The sequence below is a fragment of the Neopsephotus bourkii genome, unplaced genomic scaffold (assembly GCF_033783945.1).
Source record: "Neopsephotus bourkii isolate Nb327-2 ecotype Australia unplaced genomic scaffold, CSIRO-AGI_Nbou_v1 NB_1314, whole genome shotgun sequence".
Classification (NCBI taxonomy): domain Eukaryota; kingdom Metazoa; phylum Chordata; class Aves; order Psittaciformes; family Psittacidae; genus Neopsephotus; species Neopsephotus bourkii.
The window spans coordinates 289,454-311,113 of record NW_026901795.1 but is presented as its reverse complement, the minus strand read 5'-3'; the positions used below and the strand labels follow the sequence as shown (position 1 = coordinate 311,113).

The following is a 21,660-nucleotide window of genomic DNA, read 5'->3' as shown; positions in this document are numbered from 1 at the left end:
TATTTCACTTACTAACATAATATATATTCCAGATACCAAGTTCATCTTCCTACCCTTCCTTTTCTCTTTCTTCCTCCCTGTAGGAGGCTATCCCATCGTATCAAGCTTCTTTTATGCTAACTTCTATGCCTCAGTCTTATAAAACCCTCCTAAATTTTCTTTAAAGGTGACTGTTGGTGGATTATTTGGAGTCAAATAGATGCCCTAAATCTGTGGTGTCAGCACAGAGACTTGCTTTATCTCAACTCAGCACACATGAATTTATTTTAGTTATGCATCTATCTACACATTTAATTACTTATATTTATGTATTTTTACTTTGTAATCCATATTGTTCAACACCAACCACCACCAGGATACTAACAGCAATAGTCCTACAGCATGCTTCAATACTTTTAATAGGGACTAACAGAAGGCTGAAGGATTGCTGTTTAACATGAAATAGCAGAAAGGTCACAGATTTCTTATGCTGAAGCCTTCCCTTAGTTTCTCCTTACTTGCTGCTATTCCTTTGGAATGTTTGCACGTGCTTGACAGTAATTATCTCCCCTGTGAAACCCACCAAGCCGGGCTTACTGTCAAATCCCACACCTTACTGTACACTGGTAACATACTTGTCTTTAGAAACAGTGCACCAACTGTGTGGGGAAAAAAAGCTGAACAAAAAAACCCAGAAATTTCTTGTTTGGCAACTGCACATGGAGACATCTTTTCTGCTACTGTAAGAAGGGTGCAGAATTTGTGAACCTACATGGTATTTGTTTATAAGGCGGGCTTAGCAAAAATAAGAGTTTTTCACTGCTTTGTCCAAAACACAGAATCTGACTGGACTCTTATTTCTGCACAATGTGCAACTCCAATTACATCATTTCACTCAGTGAGGGAGCAGGCCAAGGCAGCATATGGAAAGAATCACAAGTACAGATCCCCTCAGCCAAAACGCATTTGTGGCGGGGTGTGCTCTAGGGGCCAGTCAGAGATAAAATGCCAGAGAGCACATCTATATGCTCTATTCTCTGTAAAATAAGATAATACACCTCAATTATAAGGACAAACTTTCCCCAAGACTTCAGACAGCATCTAGATATCAAATCCCAGGAAAAGCAAGTGAGCTATTTAACACCAGCTTTTAATTTTTACAGGTGAAACCATTGAAGTCCATCTATTTTTACTGAAACACTAATTCACTACCTTTCTCCGCTCTTGCTGATCTCCCAAATGTTGTCCGTTCCCATATTATTCGGGTGATTGTTATAGCTAGCTATTAGCCATTGCCCTTTTGTTTATTTTAAAATGTAAACCTACTCCAGGATGTAGCAATTACGGATGCTCTGTTATGAGAAGCATGCCTACCAACATCCGTTGTTATGACAAACGGCTCAAGCTCTGTTAGCCTACATAAATGGGAACGCAATGGAGGGTGTATTTTGTTATGTGATATAAAATGACTAGTGTAAGAGATGAGAAAAGACAAAAGTGCTTAATTACATGCCTCTTCCATGCAGGAATCAATTACCAGTAGACTTTCTCATAATTGTATCTTGAGATATTGAACCATATTTAGACTACTGAGGATTCTTGCTAAAGTAAAGATGAAATTTAAAATGTCAGTTTTCTTAACCTTTTGGCATTCTGGGACAAATAATCAATGACACTTTAAACTATATTTATTTTATCCAGCTACTACACACACAACCAAAATCCACTTTTATTTTTGGTAAGGCTTAACATTTCTTTAATGTCGCCACAAAAAATTAGAATAAACTAATTCAACTGAATTTTTATTTTCTTTTAATTCTAGAGCTATTTTAGGGGCAATGCCATGTCAGCAGAAGTAAAAGAAATCCAGATTATACTGTTGAAAGAACCAAGCTGCTGATGAGGAACCTATATGAGCACCAGATTAAACTTTTCAACTTTTGCCAGTGACAAAAACATTTTTTTGGCAATTTACATGGCAGTCTAGGCACCTACATTATAGAGGAAGTCTAGAGAGAGACAAAAGTTCCTCTGATTTACTTATCTTATTACTACCTCTCTGGACAAGGCCTCTTTACTGATGACATGAAGAGTTTTGGCAGAAGAGTGCCCTAACATTCAAGGCTCTAAACCTGGGGAACATCAAAACTGCTAGTTCTTTCCACCCTCCTGATCAGAACACATGTGACCTCAAATTATTTAATAAAGATAACATTTGTAATATATGACCCAGAATGACAGTTTTTCCCAAAGTCTGAGGAAAACTAAACATGCCTAAATTGACTGGACAATGGGGGTTTTTAAAATTCCAGTACTGTGACATTGCCAGAACAGTTTATGTACAGTCTTACACAGTGGTTTAGATGCCGTAAGAGCCACAACTCCCCTACCTGGGGAGTTAATTTTTATTCTCCTAGTCTTACCCTAAGTGGAGAAGTGTGTGCAGTAACATGTTTTCTGGTACTTGAGAGCTGAGTTTCTTAGGAAAAACAGATTTACATGATCTGTGGGCCCCTCCTTCAGCTTCTGAACCTGCTGACCTATTAGAGCAGAGCCAGGCAGAGCAGTACATACCACAGAGATGTTGCATTCATACAGTTTCCTGAAAACCACTATTGGACAAGGGAAAGGGATCTATATTCCTGCCATCACTGACGGTGCTATAGTGAGAACTAGATGTTGACATTATTCAGCCATGAGTTCTCTGGGAAAAACAAAATGGAAACCAGATTCATGTTTCTGTCACACCATTTGAAAAACTGGCCAGCTGAAGGTTTGCAAAGGCCAGCTTACCCCAGCCCTATTGCCTATGTTTCTGATTTCCTCCTTCTGTATCTTCCCTATTAAGTACATTGCACCCACTTCTTCAGCAAAGCACAGAACCTTGATTAATCCTTAACTGTTTGCTGAATGACATGGGAAGGGAAATGTGGGAAAAGCATGGCTCCTCTTTTACTAAGGTAACACAAGATACTTGAGAAAAAAACAGGATTTGGGGCAGGTAAGTATCATCAAAGCCAAGTGGAAACAGGATATTGGCTCAGTTCTGATTGGTATCTGCTCAGCTGGGATGAAGGAGAGCATTAGAGCAAGGGACAGAGAGCCCACAGTTATTCCAGGGCAGGAAACAGGACACAAGGAACTGAAATGAGGTTACCGAGACAGTAAGTGAGACATCAGAAACCAAGAAAGAAACAAATAAGTTCCACTACTCAAAATAACACTTGCTCCTCTTTCTTATTCCATTAAAACAGATGGCCATGTAACTATGTGTTTATACTACCCACGGCAAGTTAAGAAAGGGTGTGAACAATGAAACTAGGAAGGAAGGTGTTGACTTTGGAGCAGTCTGTAGGTTCTGCTGGAGATGGTTACACATCCTTGGATTTACCTCTAGCACTCTAACCCACTGCCAGTGTGCCAGGAGAAACACAGAATTCCTCTGGAGGAAAGTAAGACCGAAGCTTTGTACTTCTGTGCTCCGGTGGAAGATTTTGGGAATTACCACCATCCTGTTGTGCCAATACTTTTCTTCACAACTCCCACGTGTCCTCTCTTCTGTGACATGCGAGCAACTTAAGCCCAGTGTGTCCTTTCTCTCTCCCACCACTTCTTTTGTTCTAGTTCCTGTATTTCCATGGCGTTCGTAATTTAATACTTAGTATAGGGGAACCCCAACACTGTAATGTCTTTTAAATCATGCCCACCAGGAGGATATGGATCCCAAGTTATGCTGGCTCAAATCCAGCATAATTCCAACAACAGCCCATGGATGGATGCCATTTATAGGACACTACTAGTTGGTCTTAACACAAAGAAGGTAAGGAATAGTAATTTGAGCAATTAATACTGTTTGAACAGCTAATGGTTTTTCTTGTGCTGGCTTGAAACATGACTCAGATTCCTGCTGAGCTGCTGCCACCACAGAGCTGTAGAACAGCAGCTATAACAGAAGGGAGCGATGAGCCATTGCAGCTCCACCTCACTGCCCTGGGCAAAAGGCATGTTTCCATTATCTGATCTCAGTGGCAGCAACCCAGGGCCTGTCTGCAAGGCACAGTGAGTGGCAAGTGCTGCAGGGGGGGTAGAAGAAATGTGTCTGCCTGAGGAAAAAAAAGAAGAGAAATTGCTGGTGGGTCTGAAAAAGGAAGAGGAGTAGAAGGAGAGAGACCCTGAGGTTCCAATTGCTAGACCAACTCCTACAGTGAGAACATTAGCTTCTGTTCCCACAGAAAGAGTGTGGCACAGTGAGGACAGAGTAACTTGTGGATGATAACTCACATCTAGGTTAAGTTAATCCAGATGGTGGTTATGAAAATGTAAGGTGATCAGGCAGTTCCAGTAATCAGATGGACAACCATCTTTACCATGTCCTAGTATGTCTTAAGGAGAGGCCCAAGAATTGTTCAGCCAAGCAGAGCTGCAAACCTGAACTGTAGCTCAGACAGATGTTACAGCAGGCTGCAGAAGCTCAAGTGTCATTTTTACCTACACCTATAAGCTTTCCATAGTTGCAGGTCCCCCTTCCCTGAATTCTTTCTAAGACTATATGTACAAGTCTGGGGAAAAAAAAAAAAAGAAAAGAGAAAGATATTACATACTAACACTTGTAGCACTTCTTGCTACAAATTAGATGTGAAACCCTGCCTTCTGATTGGGAGTGGGTTTGGATTTTTGTTGCTCTGTTTTGTGGGGGGGGGGTGTTGTGTTTTTTTACACCTTACAGCAGTTAAGAGATGTACATAAAGGGTTATGATGCTTCTTTCAGCATTAATTTGCTAAAGGGTAATTCCAGTGAAGGTGAAAAGCTGTGTGTCACTGCTGGTCCAGATGAGGGTAAATGCCTTCAGCAAGTTAGTCGCTGTTAAAGTGAACGTTAGAACAACTGAAATAACATAAGCAATTCACTCATCCACTCACTCCTCCAACTGCAAGCAGTTTACATGGTAAGAACAACTTTAAAAAAAAAAAAAGACAAAAATCTACCAACTAGGCTGAGCCGCCATCCTCTCCATGTAATCCTTGGCCATGTTGATGGCCTCGATGTTTTCAGGGTAGAGTACGCAGAACATCGCCAGGGCCCCGAGGTTGTTGCCATAAATCTCATTCCACCGAGCACTGAACTCCTTTGGGTCCCAGGGAGGAAGGTACTCCAGGGGATTTGACAGCATTGTTTGTACTGCTTCAATCAGACGAGCCGCAATGTGCCTGTGTGTGGTGGTGGCCTGGAGACGCAGAGTCTCCACGTCCCCTTTGGAGAAGTAGAGCATGGGGTAGCTGTCATAGTTGGCATTGACAAAAGGAACCATTGCGTTCGGGTCCTCCCTGGTGCCGTAGGCAAAGGCGAAGCAAACAGCATGTATGAAAAACACACTAGGGGCTCCCCGTGTGTGAGTCCTCATTGTGGCATCAGATCTCCAAGTCTCAATGGCAGCCAAATCATCTTTGAAATGTTCTATGGCAGATGGACATGAAAGAGAAAGTTAGAAAATGGATCTGTGAGACACTGTAATTCAGCATGCTCTCTAAGAAAGGCAATTCCATCTAGACTTAAAGAACCCATGTATTGTCCCAGGTGGCTTTCAAGTAACTTCTATATGAATACTTCAGACAAAATACCTACTGAGCAATTCATCCTAAAGAAAAACCCGTACACCTTGAAGAAAGTCCCTCCCTCCCAAATCCTTCCCTCTAGTACCTGATAGGAGGCAAAGGAACACACTGACAGCTCTTGTATTTCAAATAATTGCAATGGTGCCTAATATGAAGCAGTGATGACTGTACTGGCAAGCACAGAAGGGTGGGAGGGGAGATGGAAGGGGGAGAGCCAAGGAGCTTGTGCTGGCAGCAGCCAAGCCTGCGTGCTGCCTTGGCTGATGTTAGCAGCTGGAGAGGGAAGGATGAGGAATGCTGGAGGTTTGCACCGGGGTCATTTTATACTGTGCTTGAGGCCTCTGGTTCTGACACGTCCTCAGTTTTGGTTGGGTGGTGTTTTTTTTGTTTTTGGTTCCCCTCCCCCCCCCTTTTTTTAAATCAGACAGAAAAAGTGGCAGAGCCTTAGCAAAACAGCTGAAATACCTTGTCTTCAGAGCATTCTGGGGTTTTGAATTACTATTATCATCATCGTCATTGTTACCACTCTTTTTCTAAGGGGCTCTCCACTTTGCATGTGGCAATTTACTCCCAGCTACCAAGAAGGCAAAATGTTGAATGAAAGCGCATATTCTCCTGCATGCATGACTTCTCAAAACATGCTCAAATGGCAAATCTATGTAGAGGTTAAATGCAACTATTTAAACATAGTAAGTTACTTCATAAAAATTACCAATTATCTAGCCTGAAGTCTCAGATAAAACATGGCCATGATCCCCCTGAGGAAAGCCAGCAAATTCCTAGAATTCTTCTGAGGGGAAAGGTTACAGAAACCAGACTCAAGAGACACAGTTTTATGTAAATAATGAACAGTAGTTTTCAATTATTAAAAGGAGAAATAGACAGAAGGAAAGAAAACCTAAAAAGAAACATGAAGTGTTTTTTTCCATGGAAAACCTGTTTCATAGGATTCAGTCATAAAACTCTTAAGAAGCTGAAGTACAAAGCAACATTTTATTTCTCCCCACAGCTCCCTACCTATAGATGCCAATATTTTCTAACCGAAACTTAGGCTGTTAAAACCTTATTTAGAGACTCACATCCTGACCAAACAATGTCATTAACATGTCCACAGACAATGAGACAATCTTGATAACTAGATCCCTCCATGACTACTGGTTACACAGACCCTCCAGGTGCTTGCGTCAGCTCCTAAAATGAATTTGGGAGCAAGCATCTTTGGCCAAAAAGTACATCTTTTCCTGGGCATTCCTGCCTAGAGTAAAAAATAATATTGCACCCTGTAACCGCTTACATTTATAGATCACAGTAAGTGGCATAATTGCTTTAACAGAGCGTGATGGAAGATGACATTTTCATAGCATTTTAATGCATTTTGCACGTAAGTTTTGCCCTTTTTTGTATATAAACCAATCATTACAGGACTCATTATGCAGATCAAAAGGTGGTTTATTTGCTAATGCTTTCACAATATCTACATAGTCTCTCACCACATACACACATACAAAGAAGCATGCTCCGAAATTTATCCAAACGTACTCAATTCTACTTGTATTCTCATTTATACATAAGGAGTCCATGCAACAGCATATTTTGAAAGGAAGGATGTAAAACCCAGCCAAACCAGTACATTATGTTTGCAACTCAATGTCATTTTTAAGCTGTTGAAAAAAAAAAGGTTTTTCATAATTAAAAATCTCAAAACACCATTTTTTTTTTAAGTATTTATGATCCTTCAGAATTGGGGGCAGAGAAAAGAGCCTAAATAAACACAAATACCTGAAAAAAAGGAAAAAAATGTCTAACTTTTTTCTGTGATGACTATACACTGAAAAAAGTTTCTTGGCTTCCACAATCAGAAAAAAATCCCAGCTAGCAGTAAGGACTTAATGCATTCTTTCCCTTGGTTTGATTTCTGTAAATATTTCTGCACATCAATGAAGATTAAACACACATATAAGTTTAGGGATGGTTTTAACAGATCCCTAAATTAGGGTCTTTCTGACCAGAGTTTAGGGAACATACAGGAAGGTTTCCCACAACTCCTTCTTCGTCAGTCTGGACACACATTTCCCAGTGTTTTACCATCACCAAACACCTCCAGTGTTGCCTAAACCCTAGTCCATACTTTAAGAATTCAATAACCCCCCTCATTTTCTTCCTTCGTGTATGTGTGCATTTAATAGAGATGGTAAACATTTTTTTTTACCTTGGATGTAAGCAACTAAGCAACTAGCTAACCTAAGCATCTAACCATGCTAAGCAGCTACCACACCACACTGTTTAGACTAACAGCAGCATAACTGGAAAACTGACCTACAATATATGCATAGGCAGCATATTCAGAGTCAAGATCTGGAAGGAAGTCAACAGGCAGTGCCAAAAGCAGGTCTACAGAGTCATTCTTATTTATTTTTTGCTAAATTACACTGATGCCCTTCCTATGATATGAAGACAACCTGCGATTCAGTAGGGCCAGCAAACTCTGTCCCGTAACTTTGCAGAGCTCGGGTTGGTGTGAATGGGAGGAGGCAGCTACAAAAGAGTCCACTTTCCATCCAAACCTCTGTGGAGGCACCAGCCACAGGCATGTGGAGAGAACTGCCCACGTGAGGTCCCAGGATGTATGACTACTCAGGAGACTCTGCAGGCAAACTCCTGGCATCTCTGCTGTGGAGATGCTGGCTTTCCTCTGCCTCCCCCGACCCCCGAAACTACCTGGCTGCCTCCAGAGAAGGTGGGAGAAGCCCTGACACTCAGCTAAAGTATCCAACCTCTATGCCTGTAATAACAGAATACATAAATAAATGTTTAAAACTCAAAGTTACCATTTAAAGTCTTATTTCCACATATTTAACAACTTTTGGGTGGCTCCTGTTTTCCACAAAGGTTACAGTTCTCCTTATTGCTACCTGAATTACCTCCAGAAGTAAGTGTTGCGTTCAAATATTTGACAAAAAGTCTGTTCCACCATACAGACAAAAAGCAAGTCTCCAGGTTCAGCCTGCAAACTTTTACTTTAGACAATGACCTCTGAATCAGCAAGGGCTTAACTTTCATATTTTTTTGCTTCACTTCTTGATAAACTATTAAAAGGAAAAGCAAACCTTTCCTACTCAGTTTTTTGTAATGCCTGTAATTGTAATGTTCAGTTTAATGCTGAACAACTTTGTCACTATACTTTGTCACAAATTATAAGATCACCTTGTCTGGCCATTCAAAACCACTAGTACTAAAAGCAACTGATAATAAAACGAGCAATTTGAAATAAACCAAGCAATTTTAGCACCCAATGTTATAACATGTAGGAAAGTCATAGATATTTTAACAAGAAATAATCAACCTCCAGCAACAGCCGCCGTCACACCATTACTGTGAAACTAACAGGTAATGCTGGAATGAGAGGTGTGTGGTATCGTCCCATTAAATGGAGATGAGTGTGCAACTTTTTGTACCAATACTGACAGCTGCCAAAACATAACTGCTTGCCACGAGGAGTGCTAGGTTAGATCACAGCAGAGAAAAGCAAACTTCTGTAGAAACTTTCTTTTGGCACTTCGTCCAAATACCTCAAATAATTAGCAAAACTTGTCACACATGTTGAAACTGACATCGTTGCTGATACAAGGAGCAACATCTATAATCAGTTGGAAATTGTAGTGTTTTAAAATCATGACACAACAACTGAAGAGCTATTTTGTCCAACAACTTGCTGATCTAAATATTTTGAAAACATATTTAAAAATGGGAGAGTAACTGAGTCCTCTAACTGAATCCAATGACATTTAAGTACTAAAAAATGTGGGGTAAGTCTACAAAAACGGAGAGGTGAAAGGGTCAATAGAGACTAATTCCCATGTATACTGCCATTTGATTCCTACTGACTCACAGAAACAGATCTGATACAACAAAATGAGGTGGCAGATGAAGTGGGACCAAGGAAACTATAAACTTATCTTTGTGCTGTAACAATCACAATAAATCTACTGATCTAAGTCCCAAGATGTATAGTTTCCACATCAGCAAATAGTACTGCTGAGTCCCTCTCAAAGCTGCAGGGCTAGACACCAGTGTACAAAACTCCTATACCCCAAGAAAAGAACAGCTGGGAGTCCTTCCTCCACCTGCCTTTTGGTCAGTGAGATAAAATCAATGACCATCTGTCTCCCCAATAAAAATGCTGGAAAGGTGTAAAAATCACTGCTTATAACTTGAAAAATACCTATTACGACATTACCCACCAGGCAACATTACTTCATTGCTTCCTCTGGTTTTTTTCAATATGAGAAATATGCTACATCACAATTACATAATGTCAAAGGTATTTAAAAGCTTAAATACTGAAATCCCAAATATAATTCAGAATCAAAACTACAATAAAGTACAGCTCAGGTACCCAAGCGTTAGCATTGCCCTTGTTCTGAAGTGACCTGAAATACTTTGAAAGAAGCTTTGTATCAACTTATATGTCTGAAGAATGTGCTATGTGCTATGAGAATCATCAGGACAACCAGAAACAACCAGCTCCTATAGGAATTATCAGCATATGACATCATGTCAGCAGTCAAGACATAAACTCGTATCTGTCCTTTGATCTACACACAAAATTCAATGATCTATTTGGAGCAGTACACAGCCATGTGAGGCCATCATTCTGGGAGAATGAACAGTTGTACAATCTCCACAACTGTACAGACAGGACAACAAATACCAAGTATTTTGTAAGTTTACAGTAAGATGTGTAAGGTGTCTGAGATGCAAGTTTCATCTGTTTCTTCCTTTCATTTAAAAGTTTATTTTACCACTGTATATATAAATTATCAGGACATACATATGCACTTACTGAATGCTTAACTTTCTCTCTGCCTCGAGCAAAAACAAGATTTAAATTGTCTGCATGCCCAAACTGTAATTTGGGAATTTGGAATTTTCTTCCATTTTATAATTTATCCTACTTTATAAATGCTTTCTCAATGATTTTTTTGGTTGCATAAACATTACTACTCCTAATCCTTACTGGGATCTTTTATGATGTACTTCACTGTATAGAATGAGTAAGAAAGTCATTTTGATATCCAGAATCCAGAAGGCAATCATCCCCAACCAGTACAGACATGCCTGTAAAGGCATCTGCATTCAGTGAATGAAAGCTCAGTCTCTTTTACCATCAAAGGCATAAAACTATAAGCTACCACAGAAAGATTTTCCTTAGAGCATCAGCATTTTATTTTGAGCTGAAGTGAGAATTTTCATACAGGCCAAAAGGATATGTTCACTAGTTTTATCCGTTCCAGTAATGTCCCAGAAGTCAACCAAACTACTCATCCATCTACTACACTGGACACCTTTGGGACCTAGGACTATGACAGTAACAGATACTGCAGAAACACAGAACAAAAGCACCTGTAATAATCTCTATAATAGCTATTCATTTGGCAACTGTTAAAAAGTAATGCATCTGCCCATACATGTAGACCCATTCAGGGGTCTATATGGCTGTGAACCCTTTCATGTGAGGTATCAGAAGCCATGCTTAGGGCTTCCTTTGCCTACAAAGCAGAAGTGCAACTGTGACTCACGAGGAAGTGAGCAGGGGAAGAGGTTATCTGAGGTAGTCCAGAGCATGGTCTCTGCGTGGATCAAGTGGTACAACCACGGTGCACAGGAAGAGCTGGAAAACCTTTAGAGGGTGATGGCAATGCCCAGGAGGTGCAAGCACAGGACGGAAAATAATAAATCATTTGTGCACATGTGGAAAGCAAACTTCAGTGCTGTCAAAACAGAATTCCTCCTTCTGCCTAACCCAGCCCACTCAGACTGCTGCATGCCATGTAGCTTTCCTCACTTTTTAGGAGGCCAATTACAGCATCAGAAAATATGATACTAATACTAGTGTTTCCATTTCTGACTTTAATTTCTATTCTCTTTTCCAACTAGCACTTCTTTGTTAGCCTTGACCCTTACTCTTCCAAATACTTGTAAATGTTTTAAGTTCCCTGGCTTGTTGCTGTCCTCAACTATGTATAATTAACAGTTTTAATCTTACTGTTTTAATGTCCTTCTTTCAGCTGCTTCCAAGTTATTGGAAACAAATGAAGTGTTTCCACTGGAGTTTTACCAAACCAGTTCTTACTTTCTCTCTCTCTATATATATGTATTTCTCTATAGACTTCAGTAGCTGAACATATCAAATTAATATTTTTTATCTGTAAAGCATTTCCACAGGATGTCATATTAATAGGCAGGAATTCTAAAACACATCACATCCTTCAGTTTCTATGGGATCAAAACTCATTTTAACACTTAACATGTTTCCATATCCTGTTTATGACTTGGTCTTGCATACAAAACTATACTGGATTTTTTTGTTTATTATTTATTCTTGTGCTAGGTTTTGGCAGGGGTAGAGTTAATTTTCTCCATAGTAGCTAATATGGGGCTGTGTTTTGGATTTGTGCTGGAAACAGTGTTGATAACACAGGGATGTTTTTGTTACTGTTGAGCAGTGCTTCGCACAGTCAAGGCCTTTTCTGCTCCTCACACCACCCCACCAGTGGGGAGGCGGGGCGTGCACAAGGAGTTGGAAGGGGGCACAGCCAGGACAGATGACCTCAACTGACCAAAGGGATATCCCATACCATATAAAACCAGAGGAAAAAGAAGGAACGGGGGACATTTGAAGTTTTGGCATTTATCTTCCCAAGTAACCACTACATGTGATGGAGCCTTGCTCTCCTGGAGGTGGCTGAGCACCTGCGGGCCCATGGGAAATACTGAATGAATTCCTTGGTTTGTTTTGCTTGTGTGTGCAGCTTTTGCTTTACCTATTAAACTGTCTTTAACTCAGCCTATGTATTCTCTCAGTCTACTGATTGTCTGCTACAGGATAAACGCCTCTGTTTGTAGGCATACACTGTACCCAGAGAGATAGTTATATAGATCAATATATTGTTCATTATTATTGGTATAATTCTGTTATGTTTGCTGCTTTCATCTGTTAACCTCATTATCTGCAGTTTCTATGTATATCTAGATAAAGCATACAGTTCCTTTCTCTCACCATAAATATAATATACATTACCCAGATGCAGCTGATTTTTAAGGTACAAACTTGGAAACATGGTAAAATGTACCGGTCTGTAGCTCCTTTGGCTACTGTCCTCAATGATGCTCTTAACAAAAAGTGACAATTACATTTTCATGGACAGAATCCTCAACTGCAGATGGAGTTAAAAGGCTGCATTACTCCCGCAAAATTTAGCCACCCACAGCTGGTGTGAGCAATTTGTGTGAGTAGGCATCAACAAAGCCATTAAATTGCAGGTTAATGCTGACATTTATAATTGTATAATCTCATTTTTGACCAGGAGTTGTGCAGGCATGGCTCTGGCAGCAACACTGAAACCTGACAGATCATTTTGGTAGAAAGTGTGATGCACCACAGCTCCAACGATCTATGCAACAGCCACCAAAATACTTTCAGACAACTTTTGAAAACACTTCAACAACCCTGGGCAGACGTCTGATTGGAAGACTTAAGAGGGCGTATGAATTTCATACAAAATATTCTGCAGTTTTAGTATTTCTAATAAAAATAAAATTAAAATTAACCAAACAAACAAGAACATAAACCAGGACAACCATGGTGAAAGAACTCTTCTGTTAAAACTATGTTTATCTGGTATGAGATACAATACTTGCCTGACCAGGGTCCTTACAATCCATTTCCTGTCCAAAAACACACTATTGCTGAATCCTACTGTATACTCTGCGAGTCTACGAAAAGTGAAAAACAGAAAGAAAGGCCAAACAAAGGTAATTTCAGACCATGTACATAATGGCCTCTTTGTGCCTGGGCTTTCACACCTGACCATGGCCCAGAGCAGATGAAGGCATTATGTCAGCACCTGAGGTGAGAAACTGTTTCCAGCGCTCCCTCCTTCATGCGATTCCCTAAATGACCAGAGCCCTCGGTCAGCTCTTCGTTACCAACCCTCACTCTTGCCAAACTTCTACTGTCAAAGCATTCATGAGAAAGATCCCAGGTGACATCAGCTGGATTTCCATTTTCCTTGCAGCCTTTAATCCCCTTCTCTACTCTGCTCCCTTCCTGAGTAGGTAACTGAGCTCAGGCAAAGTTCAGTGCACAAGGGTTTGGGGTTTCTACTAACGCAGCTCTGTCACACCTCACCATATCCCAGCTGGGCTAACAGACACCCGTACAAAGTTTACCCATCTAAACAGAAAAGTAGCTCAAAGGAAGTGATTTCTGCCAAATATTGAGTCTATAATAAGTATGTGGCTACAGTCTTGAACACAAACTAGCACCATGGTTTAAAAGTTTAGGGAACTACACTGCTGCAACTAAGCTCTTATCTACCTCTGCTGAATGGAGACAGCAAAGAAGGTGTGAACAGCCAGGACAAACTCACTGCTGAGATACCCTATTTACCAATTAAATACCACTTGCTAAGCAAGAGCCACATTCTCTTTCACTCACCAGGCACTTGGATTACCAAATCTCAACCAGGAAACAATAGTTACGGAAAGCTGTTTTCCCTTTAGGGGAGGAAAAAAAAAAAAAAAAAGAAGGCAAAACACGCTTTAGTTCTTGCAAAATGTCCAGGAACAATAGCACCAGTAACTAAATTTCTTTCTGCTCATTGCTAGTCTGTTGTGGGTGCCAGATGTGCAGGTTGCCACACACAAGCCTAAGAATGTAACTCAGTTTTTTAGCTAAATGCAATCGCTTCTGAAAAAAGAGACACTTCAGTTTTACAGATTTATTTACAGCCTTATTTACTCCTAGTTCTCACTGCTCAGACTGCTGTGTACTGATGGATGTGACCATTTCTCCACCAGCATACAGACTCACTATGTTAATTCTCAACCCAACAGCTTCCTGGTAATGGAATGACTTTTTGCTATCACTGATCTTTATCAAGACTTCACTTGAATTCATTTTGGAAAAGCTTATGTGCTTGCTGTCTCTGTATTGAGGAAAAAAAAATGGTACACAGACCTCATTAGCACAGAGTTTCTAAAGGTATGAACCTTTAGAAAGTACCTTTAAACTAGCTTTCACCTGCTCCTTTTTACTAATAAATGCATGCAAACTAAGAAAATCACACCCAACATTTAGCCAAGTAATTAAACACGTTTTCCTCTCCACAGTGGTGCAGTTATTTAATATCTAGTCAGAATACCTAATATACGTTGTAATAAAACCTGAGCTCTCTTAGGCAACCAAAATCTATCAACTTTTACCAAAGGCAACCAATTTGTTCAATTCATGTATTTCTTCCTTTGCAATCTATACTCTCTATGGCCAAAGAACAGGTTTTAGAAGAGACTGCATATGAATATGCAGTGGAAAACCAGCACCAAGTACTTCTAAGGTCAGTCTCCATAGGCCAAGTTACAGATATGTTTATAAACTAATCTCATCTCTTGTTCTTGTATTATATAACAGCACTCAGCTGCTTCTTTTTCAAGGCAATTCAGAATTATGCAAAGTAACACAATGGTTCAAACAAAACAAAAGCAAGCTCTTACTGTGAATAGCAAGAAAAGAAAGTGACATTTGCTTAAAGTACCAGTAGTTCTGTGTCAGTAAATTATTCTGTGTTTCATATATTTTGGTTTTGCATCCTAATGAAGTTTACAGAGTCCAGAAAACCACAGTCCAGAACTGCTCCTTTGTTGATTTCACTGAAAACTTGGTTAATTTAGATCACTGAAGAAACACACATAAGCAACGACCCACAGTAAAGGAACTCCTAGTTCAACTAGTACTTAGCGCTTCTGTGGAAAAATGGACCCAAGGATCTCCAAGTAGTTATGAAACAAATTAATTAATTAAACTTCTCAACACCCCTGTGAAGCAAGCAAGCACATTTATCTATTTTATGAGGAAGGAAACAAGAGCCATGGAGAGGTGGAGTGACTTGCTCAAGGCTACCCAGCAAGAGTCTTTCAGAGCAATAAACAGCATCTGAATTATTGATTCCCACTGCTGCCCTTCAGCTGAATTGTTCATTTTATTTTGAAATGCTGAGTTATAACTGTTGGCATGATAAACATAACGTGGCAATATTTAGCTGAGACTTTCTTTGTTTAGACTATATTAAAACTTTAGTGATATTTAAATTGCAATTGATCTTAGGGTGACCAAAAATCTCCAGCTAGTTGAGCAATATTTCCTGTATTTCATTCACAATTGTATTCATTTTTTATTTCTTGTTTATGTCCAAAAGAAGCCACTCCAGCTTGAAAATGTAGGGAAATACCATGGCTTTATAATGTTTCAAGAGGGAATGACAGAAAAGCAGAGAGAACGGTTACTTTCATTCATACCAAACCGAATTTCTGGAGTTGGCATGAGATACACGGAGTGCTGATGCATCGCTTTCATGCAATACCAGCTAAAGGAACTGCAGCTTGCCGCCCTGGGGCTGAGGGGACCGAGCTTCGGGAGTTAACAGCTGTGGTCCCGGGACTTTACCAGCAACAAAAAAAGTAGCAGGAAGTTGCATGGGGCAAAGCACTCTTTTCCTGTTTCTCAGATCCCCTAGGTTTAAGGCAAGGATGCTACCGCTTACCTTTCACACACGCATGTTTGGGAGGCTTAACTCGGTAGCAAAAGGCTCGGCGGCTCTTGCGGTAACGGCGCTACGGAAGAGCAGAACGCTGTTACCCACGGCGCCCAGAGGCAAAGTTCTGAGCGGAAAAAGCCACGTATCCCGCACGCACCCACCTCGGACACGGGGCCCACCCTACGAGATGCCCAGCACCTCCGCAACGTTGCGGGGATCCGGCCGGCGGTGACCGAAGAGCAACCCGTACCCACGCCGCCGGGGACAGCCTGGAAAACCCCGTGCCTGGAGGTTACTCCCTCCGGGACACCCCCGGCCACCACCCCGCGCCCTCCCCACCGCTCCCGCAACGGGTCGACGCGGGCCCCGACACCCACTGCCCGCTAACCGCCTCCGCCAGCCGCTCTCCTGGGATGGGGTGCACCAGGTGAGGGATCGCCCCCTTCCCAAACCCGCCGGTAACCGGCGCCCCCAGGCCGGGGGGGGGGGGGGGGGCGGACTGGCGCTCCCGGGGCCCAGCGGCCCGGCAGAGGGGAGGCTCGGGACGGGACGGAGAGGACGGGACTGGAGTGTAACGGAGCGCTGCCCCGCACCGCACGGGCACTCACCGCCGGCGGCCCCTGGCGCGGCGCGGACCAGCCTCTCGGCAGCCAGAACGTTTCTCCTCCGCAGCCCCAGGGGACGGAGCCAGAGGGGGGGGAGCGGTTTTCAACTCAGGAAGAAAATGACTCCCCCCTCCCGCTCCACCTCCCGCCTCCCCGCCCTCCGCCCTCCTTCGTTACCTCTCCCCGTCCTCCTACTTTTCCCCCGGCCCCTCACGCCATGGCGGCGGGGGAGAGGGGAAGCGCCGCGGTCCCGCTCCCTTGCTGAGGGGACCGCGCGGAGCGAAGCGGCGAAGGAGCCCGCACGGCCCCGGCACACAGGGCTGCGCGGCCACCCGGCCCTGCCCAGGGCGCTCGTTCAGTTCTCTGTGTGCTCGCTTATTTATTTATCGGTGGCGTGCGCACAGCTTTCCCTTCCCCGCCCGCTCCTCCCCGCTCGTACTTCACGGAAATACCCTGATTCTCTTTTAGCGAGAGGACTCGTTTCTCTGAGGGGATGTGTTGGCCCAGGTACCGGAGCGTCGGCAATTTGATTTTCTGCGCCTAGAACTCCTGGCAGCGGTACCGCGGCTCGGGCAAAGGGGCTATGGAGGTTAAAGCATCCAGGGTGACTCATTCCTATGCAATATCCATCTCTAGTTCTGTCCCCACACTGCAGAAGAGTAGTAGGACCTCCCAGCCAAAAGTTCCCTCAAGCCAGCAAAGAAATAAGAAGGCCAGTTTGTCAATCTGCTCTTTTATATACGGTGTGACTACTTACGTAAAACAAAAACCTGAAACACCATGGTCATTCAAGCCAGCCATCCTGACACTTTCGCAGTCACTCAGTCGAAGATACTTACGAAAAAAATATAAAAGAGGATGAATTAAATTATCTTTTTTTTTAGCAGTTCTCTTTGCCTTCACAGTCTTTCTAACAAACATAGAGAAACAATCAAACAAAAAAACCCACATGAAGAATTCCAAATATTTGTCAGGTTCCAAAAGCTGAGCATGTTTTATCTTCTTCTGACTATTGAAATGAAAATAAAAATATTTATATGTGATAGGGCAGGATGGTGTCCAGCTACCTAAAGTTTACATTTCACAAAGCTTACTCTTAATTTTAGTAATGTGTGCACTGATGTTATTGGATACATCAGTTCCCTGGCTTTAAAATGTAAAAGCTGTTTCTTGAGAATGGTTTTAAACAGGCTCTTTGTGGTTTCCATTGTGATTTTCTGCCACTCTATCAAGATTAATAAACTTGTGGAAACTAGATGAAACTAGAAACTATACATTTCCCTTCACTCCTGTGGTATTTCCCAGTGCTACCTATTGACAGTCTCAGCACAATGAGCAGGGATCCACAAGCTGTTGCTGCAAACTCTGAAAGCAATGCCAGAGCCTGGAATGAAGCATTACTCTTTTACCAGTAATGACATGTCTAAAAGCTCTAAGTGCTTCAGTCATGCAAACACTAGATTGATCATTAGAAGGTATGTTTCTAAGCACCTATGTGAATGGTGCTATGCTATACTGCATTGATAGTAGAGTTGTACAATACTAATGTTGTGACACGAATGAGCACGGGGAGAGCTACAGATTCCCCCCCATCAGACCAGATGTGACTAACAGGATGATTCTACTGAAATTTCTAAAATCATCAGGATTCCTACAGTGATGAGCAGGAAGGTATCTAAGTCCTAGTCACATGTCTGCATCATTAGGTATTTAAATGCATTAAGTAACTGACTCTGAGTTAAATGGAATTAACCCTTACAATCCTACGGAACAGCATAATACCTGAATGGCTTTTGAAAGCCATAGTCTGTGGCTGTATTTATCTGTATTGCAGAGAAACTGCACTATGCTGCCTTGTCATGACTGAATAGCTGTGCAAAGGACAAGGACACTGATCCTACCTGTTCACTTGGGGTTCTGCCTCATAGAGAATGAGCTTGGAAGTGCTTGGACCTTGCTTCATGCACATCCAGGTGCTTGGCATGTGATGGATATAGATACATACACAGAGTGGAGAGCCACAAATCCTCTCTGCCTTATGTCCTCCTGTGTGAAATGGGGCTAATTTTAATTCCCAGTAACTCACAGGGTGCTTGTCAGGCTAAACAAATAGATTAAAAAGTATCAGACGATTCAGAGGTGTCTGAGAGGCAAGATAGTTGCATGGAGACCTCATAGCAGCATTTCAATATCTGGAGGGGGCCTACAAGGATGCTGGAGACGGACTCTTTGTTAGGGACTGTAGTGATAGACAAGGGGTGATAGGTGTAAACTTAAACAGGAGAAGTTCAGGTTAGATATAAGGAAGAAGTTCTTTACTGTAAGGGTGGTGAGGCACAGGTTGCCCAAAGAAGCTGTGAATGCTCCATCCCAGGCAGTGATCAAGGCCAGGTTGGACAGAGCCTTGGGTGACATGGTCTAGTGTGTGGTGTCCCTGTGCATGGCCGGGGGTTGGAACTTGATGATCTTAAGGTCCTTTCCAACCCAAATCATTCTATGATTCTGTTATCTGCCCATTCTAGATTAATTTCAGCCTTGCAACTAATAATTTTGAAACAAAAATGACCCCAGTTTTAGCAGCTGTCATGAATACAGAACGACTGAGAAAATTAGCCTAAGGGTGAGAAGGTTGGAGGAAGATGTGGTATGTCCTGGTTTCAGCTGTAACAGTAAGTTTTTTCTCCTTCCTAGTCGCTGCTGTAGTGCTGTGTTTCGGTTTTAGTCTGACAACAATGCTGATAACACACTGATATTTTACTTGTTGTTCAGTAGTGCTTGCCCCAATCAAGGACTGTTCAGTCTTACGCTCTGTCAGTGAGGAGTGGCACAAGAAGCTGGAAGAGAGCAGAGACAGGACACCTGACCCAAACTAGCCAAAGGGGTATTCTGTACCACAGCACATCATGCCCAGTATAGAAACTGAGGGGAGTCACCCAGAAGGCCCAGATTGCTGCTTAGGTCTGGCTGAGTATCGGTGGGTGGTGAGCAATCGTATTGTGCATCACTTGTGTTTATTGGTTTTTCAACTTCCCCCTTTTAGTTTTATATTCTCTCCCCTTGTTATTTCCCTTATCATTAGTATTATTGTTAATAGTAGTTATTTATATCCAGTAACTTCAGTTATTAAACTGTTTTTATCTCAACCCATGGGGTTTATATTCTTCTGTATTCTTTCAATTCTCCTCCCCATCCCACCCAGGGAGGGATGGAAGGGGAGGGGTGAGCAAGCGTGAATTGCTGAGTTACCAGCTGGGCTTAAATCACAACAGATATCAGCCTTCAGCTATGTAAAAGATGCTGAAAATAAGATAATAATCTCATGTCCTCATTCTCTGAGAACATCATGTAAGTTGCAGTAAGAGAAATTTAAGCTAAGTAGGAAAAAAGAAGTATCTGTAAGGGTACTGTAAGCAGGAGTGAATGGCCTCTCTGTCCCTGGAGGCTTTTTAAGTACAAGTTGGACATATATTTGACAAGAACAGTTCAGGTCTAGAAAGTCTGATGGATCTTGCCTTAGAGCAAGGGGTGGACCAGGTGACCTGTCAAGGTCCTTTCCAGTCCTGTTTTGTATGATTATGTTCAAAATGCTACTTGCACAGGCAAGATTAAGGCTTCTCTTTGATCTTCCTCTGCCCTTTACCTCTTTAACCATGGGTATAACCTCCCTTACTATAAGGTTAAGCTTCTCTTGATGGTTGGCTGCATGCCTTGCTGCGTGCCAGTGAATTTGTTGCTGATGACAGCAAGAGGAAAATAATTAAACAATAAAACAATGTCAGTCTGGAGCAGAAATTCTGGGTGGGATCCATCTAACCTCTGAATGTGTCATGCACTTTTGGTCTATACTTGACCAGCAAATACCTCTGATCTAGGCATGCTAGACTTTCTTTATAACTGCAGAGAAAACCAAATAATTTTAGGGCAGAATTCTGTCAGATCTGACCTGTTTTACATGTCTTCTTTAGGATGTGATGAATGTTACATACCTGTTCTTGCCACCAGCCATAAAGCTGGTTTAAATGCCTCAGTAACATACCATTTTACAATTCCCAGTCCCTTGGTGCTGCTGTCCCTGAAGTCTGTCACTCCTTCTCTGCTCCCAAGTATCAGAACCCTAGTTTGTTTGTTCCCATCTTCTTTTTTATCGGAAAGGTCCTTGAGATTAATAGTTCTTGTATCTGTCATTTCCTTAACTTACACCACGCAACACTGACACATGCAGCAAACTGACCTTTCAAGTGGCATTGCTCCAGAATGGATTTAGGAGAGGAGCTAGGTTTACCTTTTGGAGCTAAGTTGTTCTTTTGCCCAGTTGTGCAGACTGTGATCCATGGAAATTGTTTGAAAACTGTTCAGTTCAACCATTCTACTCATAAGTCACATGCTCTTTAATTTTCCTTGGCCTTTCTGGCAAGCAACATTACCAGGAACATGAAATGTCTGGTGTCTGGTGTCTGGTGTCTGTGTGGCTGAGCCAGATGTGTGTGGGAAATGTTGCTCTTCTCCAACAATGGCAGTGTTTTTAGGTCACACACATTGAAGCCCCTGTCTTAGACACGAAAGTATACAGTGCACATCTTGAAAATGTCTGCCACATTGGAGACACGGGGAGCAGCCAGCTCCTGGTTACAAGGTCTTAATAACATCTATCCTTTTCTTTCCCTTATAGTAAATTATGTCTGAGAAGTGAAAACTTCCAAGAAAGACCCTTGGTTACCTGGCTTGCTGGGAAGGAAATGCACTTTATTTTCCTGCTGCATTGCCGAGCTGTGTCATGAGGATATGAGGAGGGAACAAGCCCTTGTTGCTGTGCTCAGGCAGTGAGAAAGGAGGCAGCGGGGCTGCATGAAGCCAGTCATGCAGGGCTC

At 42.0% G+C, this 21,660-nt stretch overlaps 1 protein-coding gene across 2 annotated transcripts in view; it reads right to left on the bottom strand.

Moving 5' to 3' along the window:
- The window catches only part of DSE (dermatan sulfate epimerase), a 36,322-nt gene extending 19,446 nt beyond the window's left edge, over positions 1-16,876 (bottom strand). Inside the window, exons 1-3 of one of the 2 annotated variants that reach the window (XM_061366165.1) lie at positions 16,796-16,876; positions 16,194-16,263; positions 4,966-5,434 (exon numbers count right to left, since the gene is read on the bottom strand). In XM_061366165.1, the coding sequence (XP_061222149.1) occupies positions 4,966-5,381 (416 nt within the window). In that variant the 5' untranslated portion in view covers positions 5,382-5,434; positions 16,194-16,263; positions 16,796-16,876. Of the gene's footprint in view, positions 1-4,965; positions 5,435-16,193; positions 16,264-16,795 lie in introns of those variants that run through there. The other variant, XM_061366166.1, reaches the window with a different exon arrangement.
- Between the last annotated feature and the right edge of the window lie 4,784 nt (positions 16,877-21,660).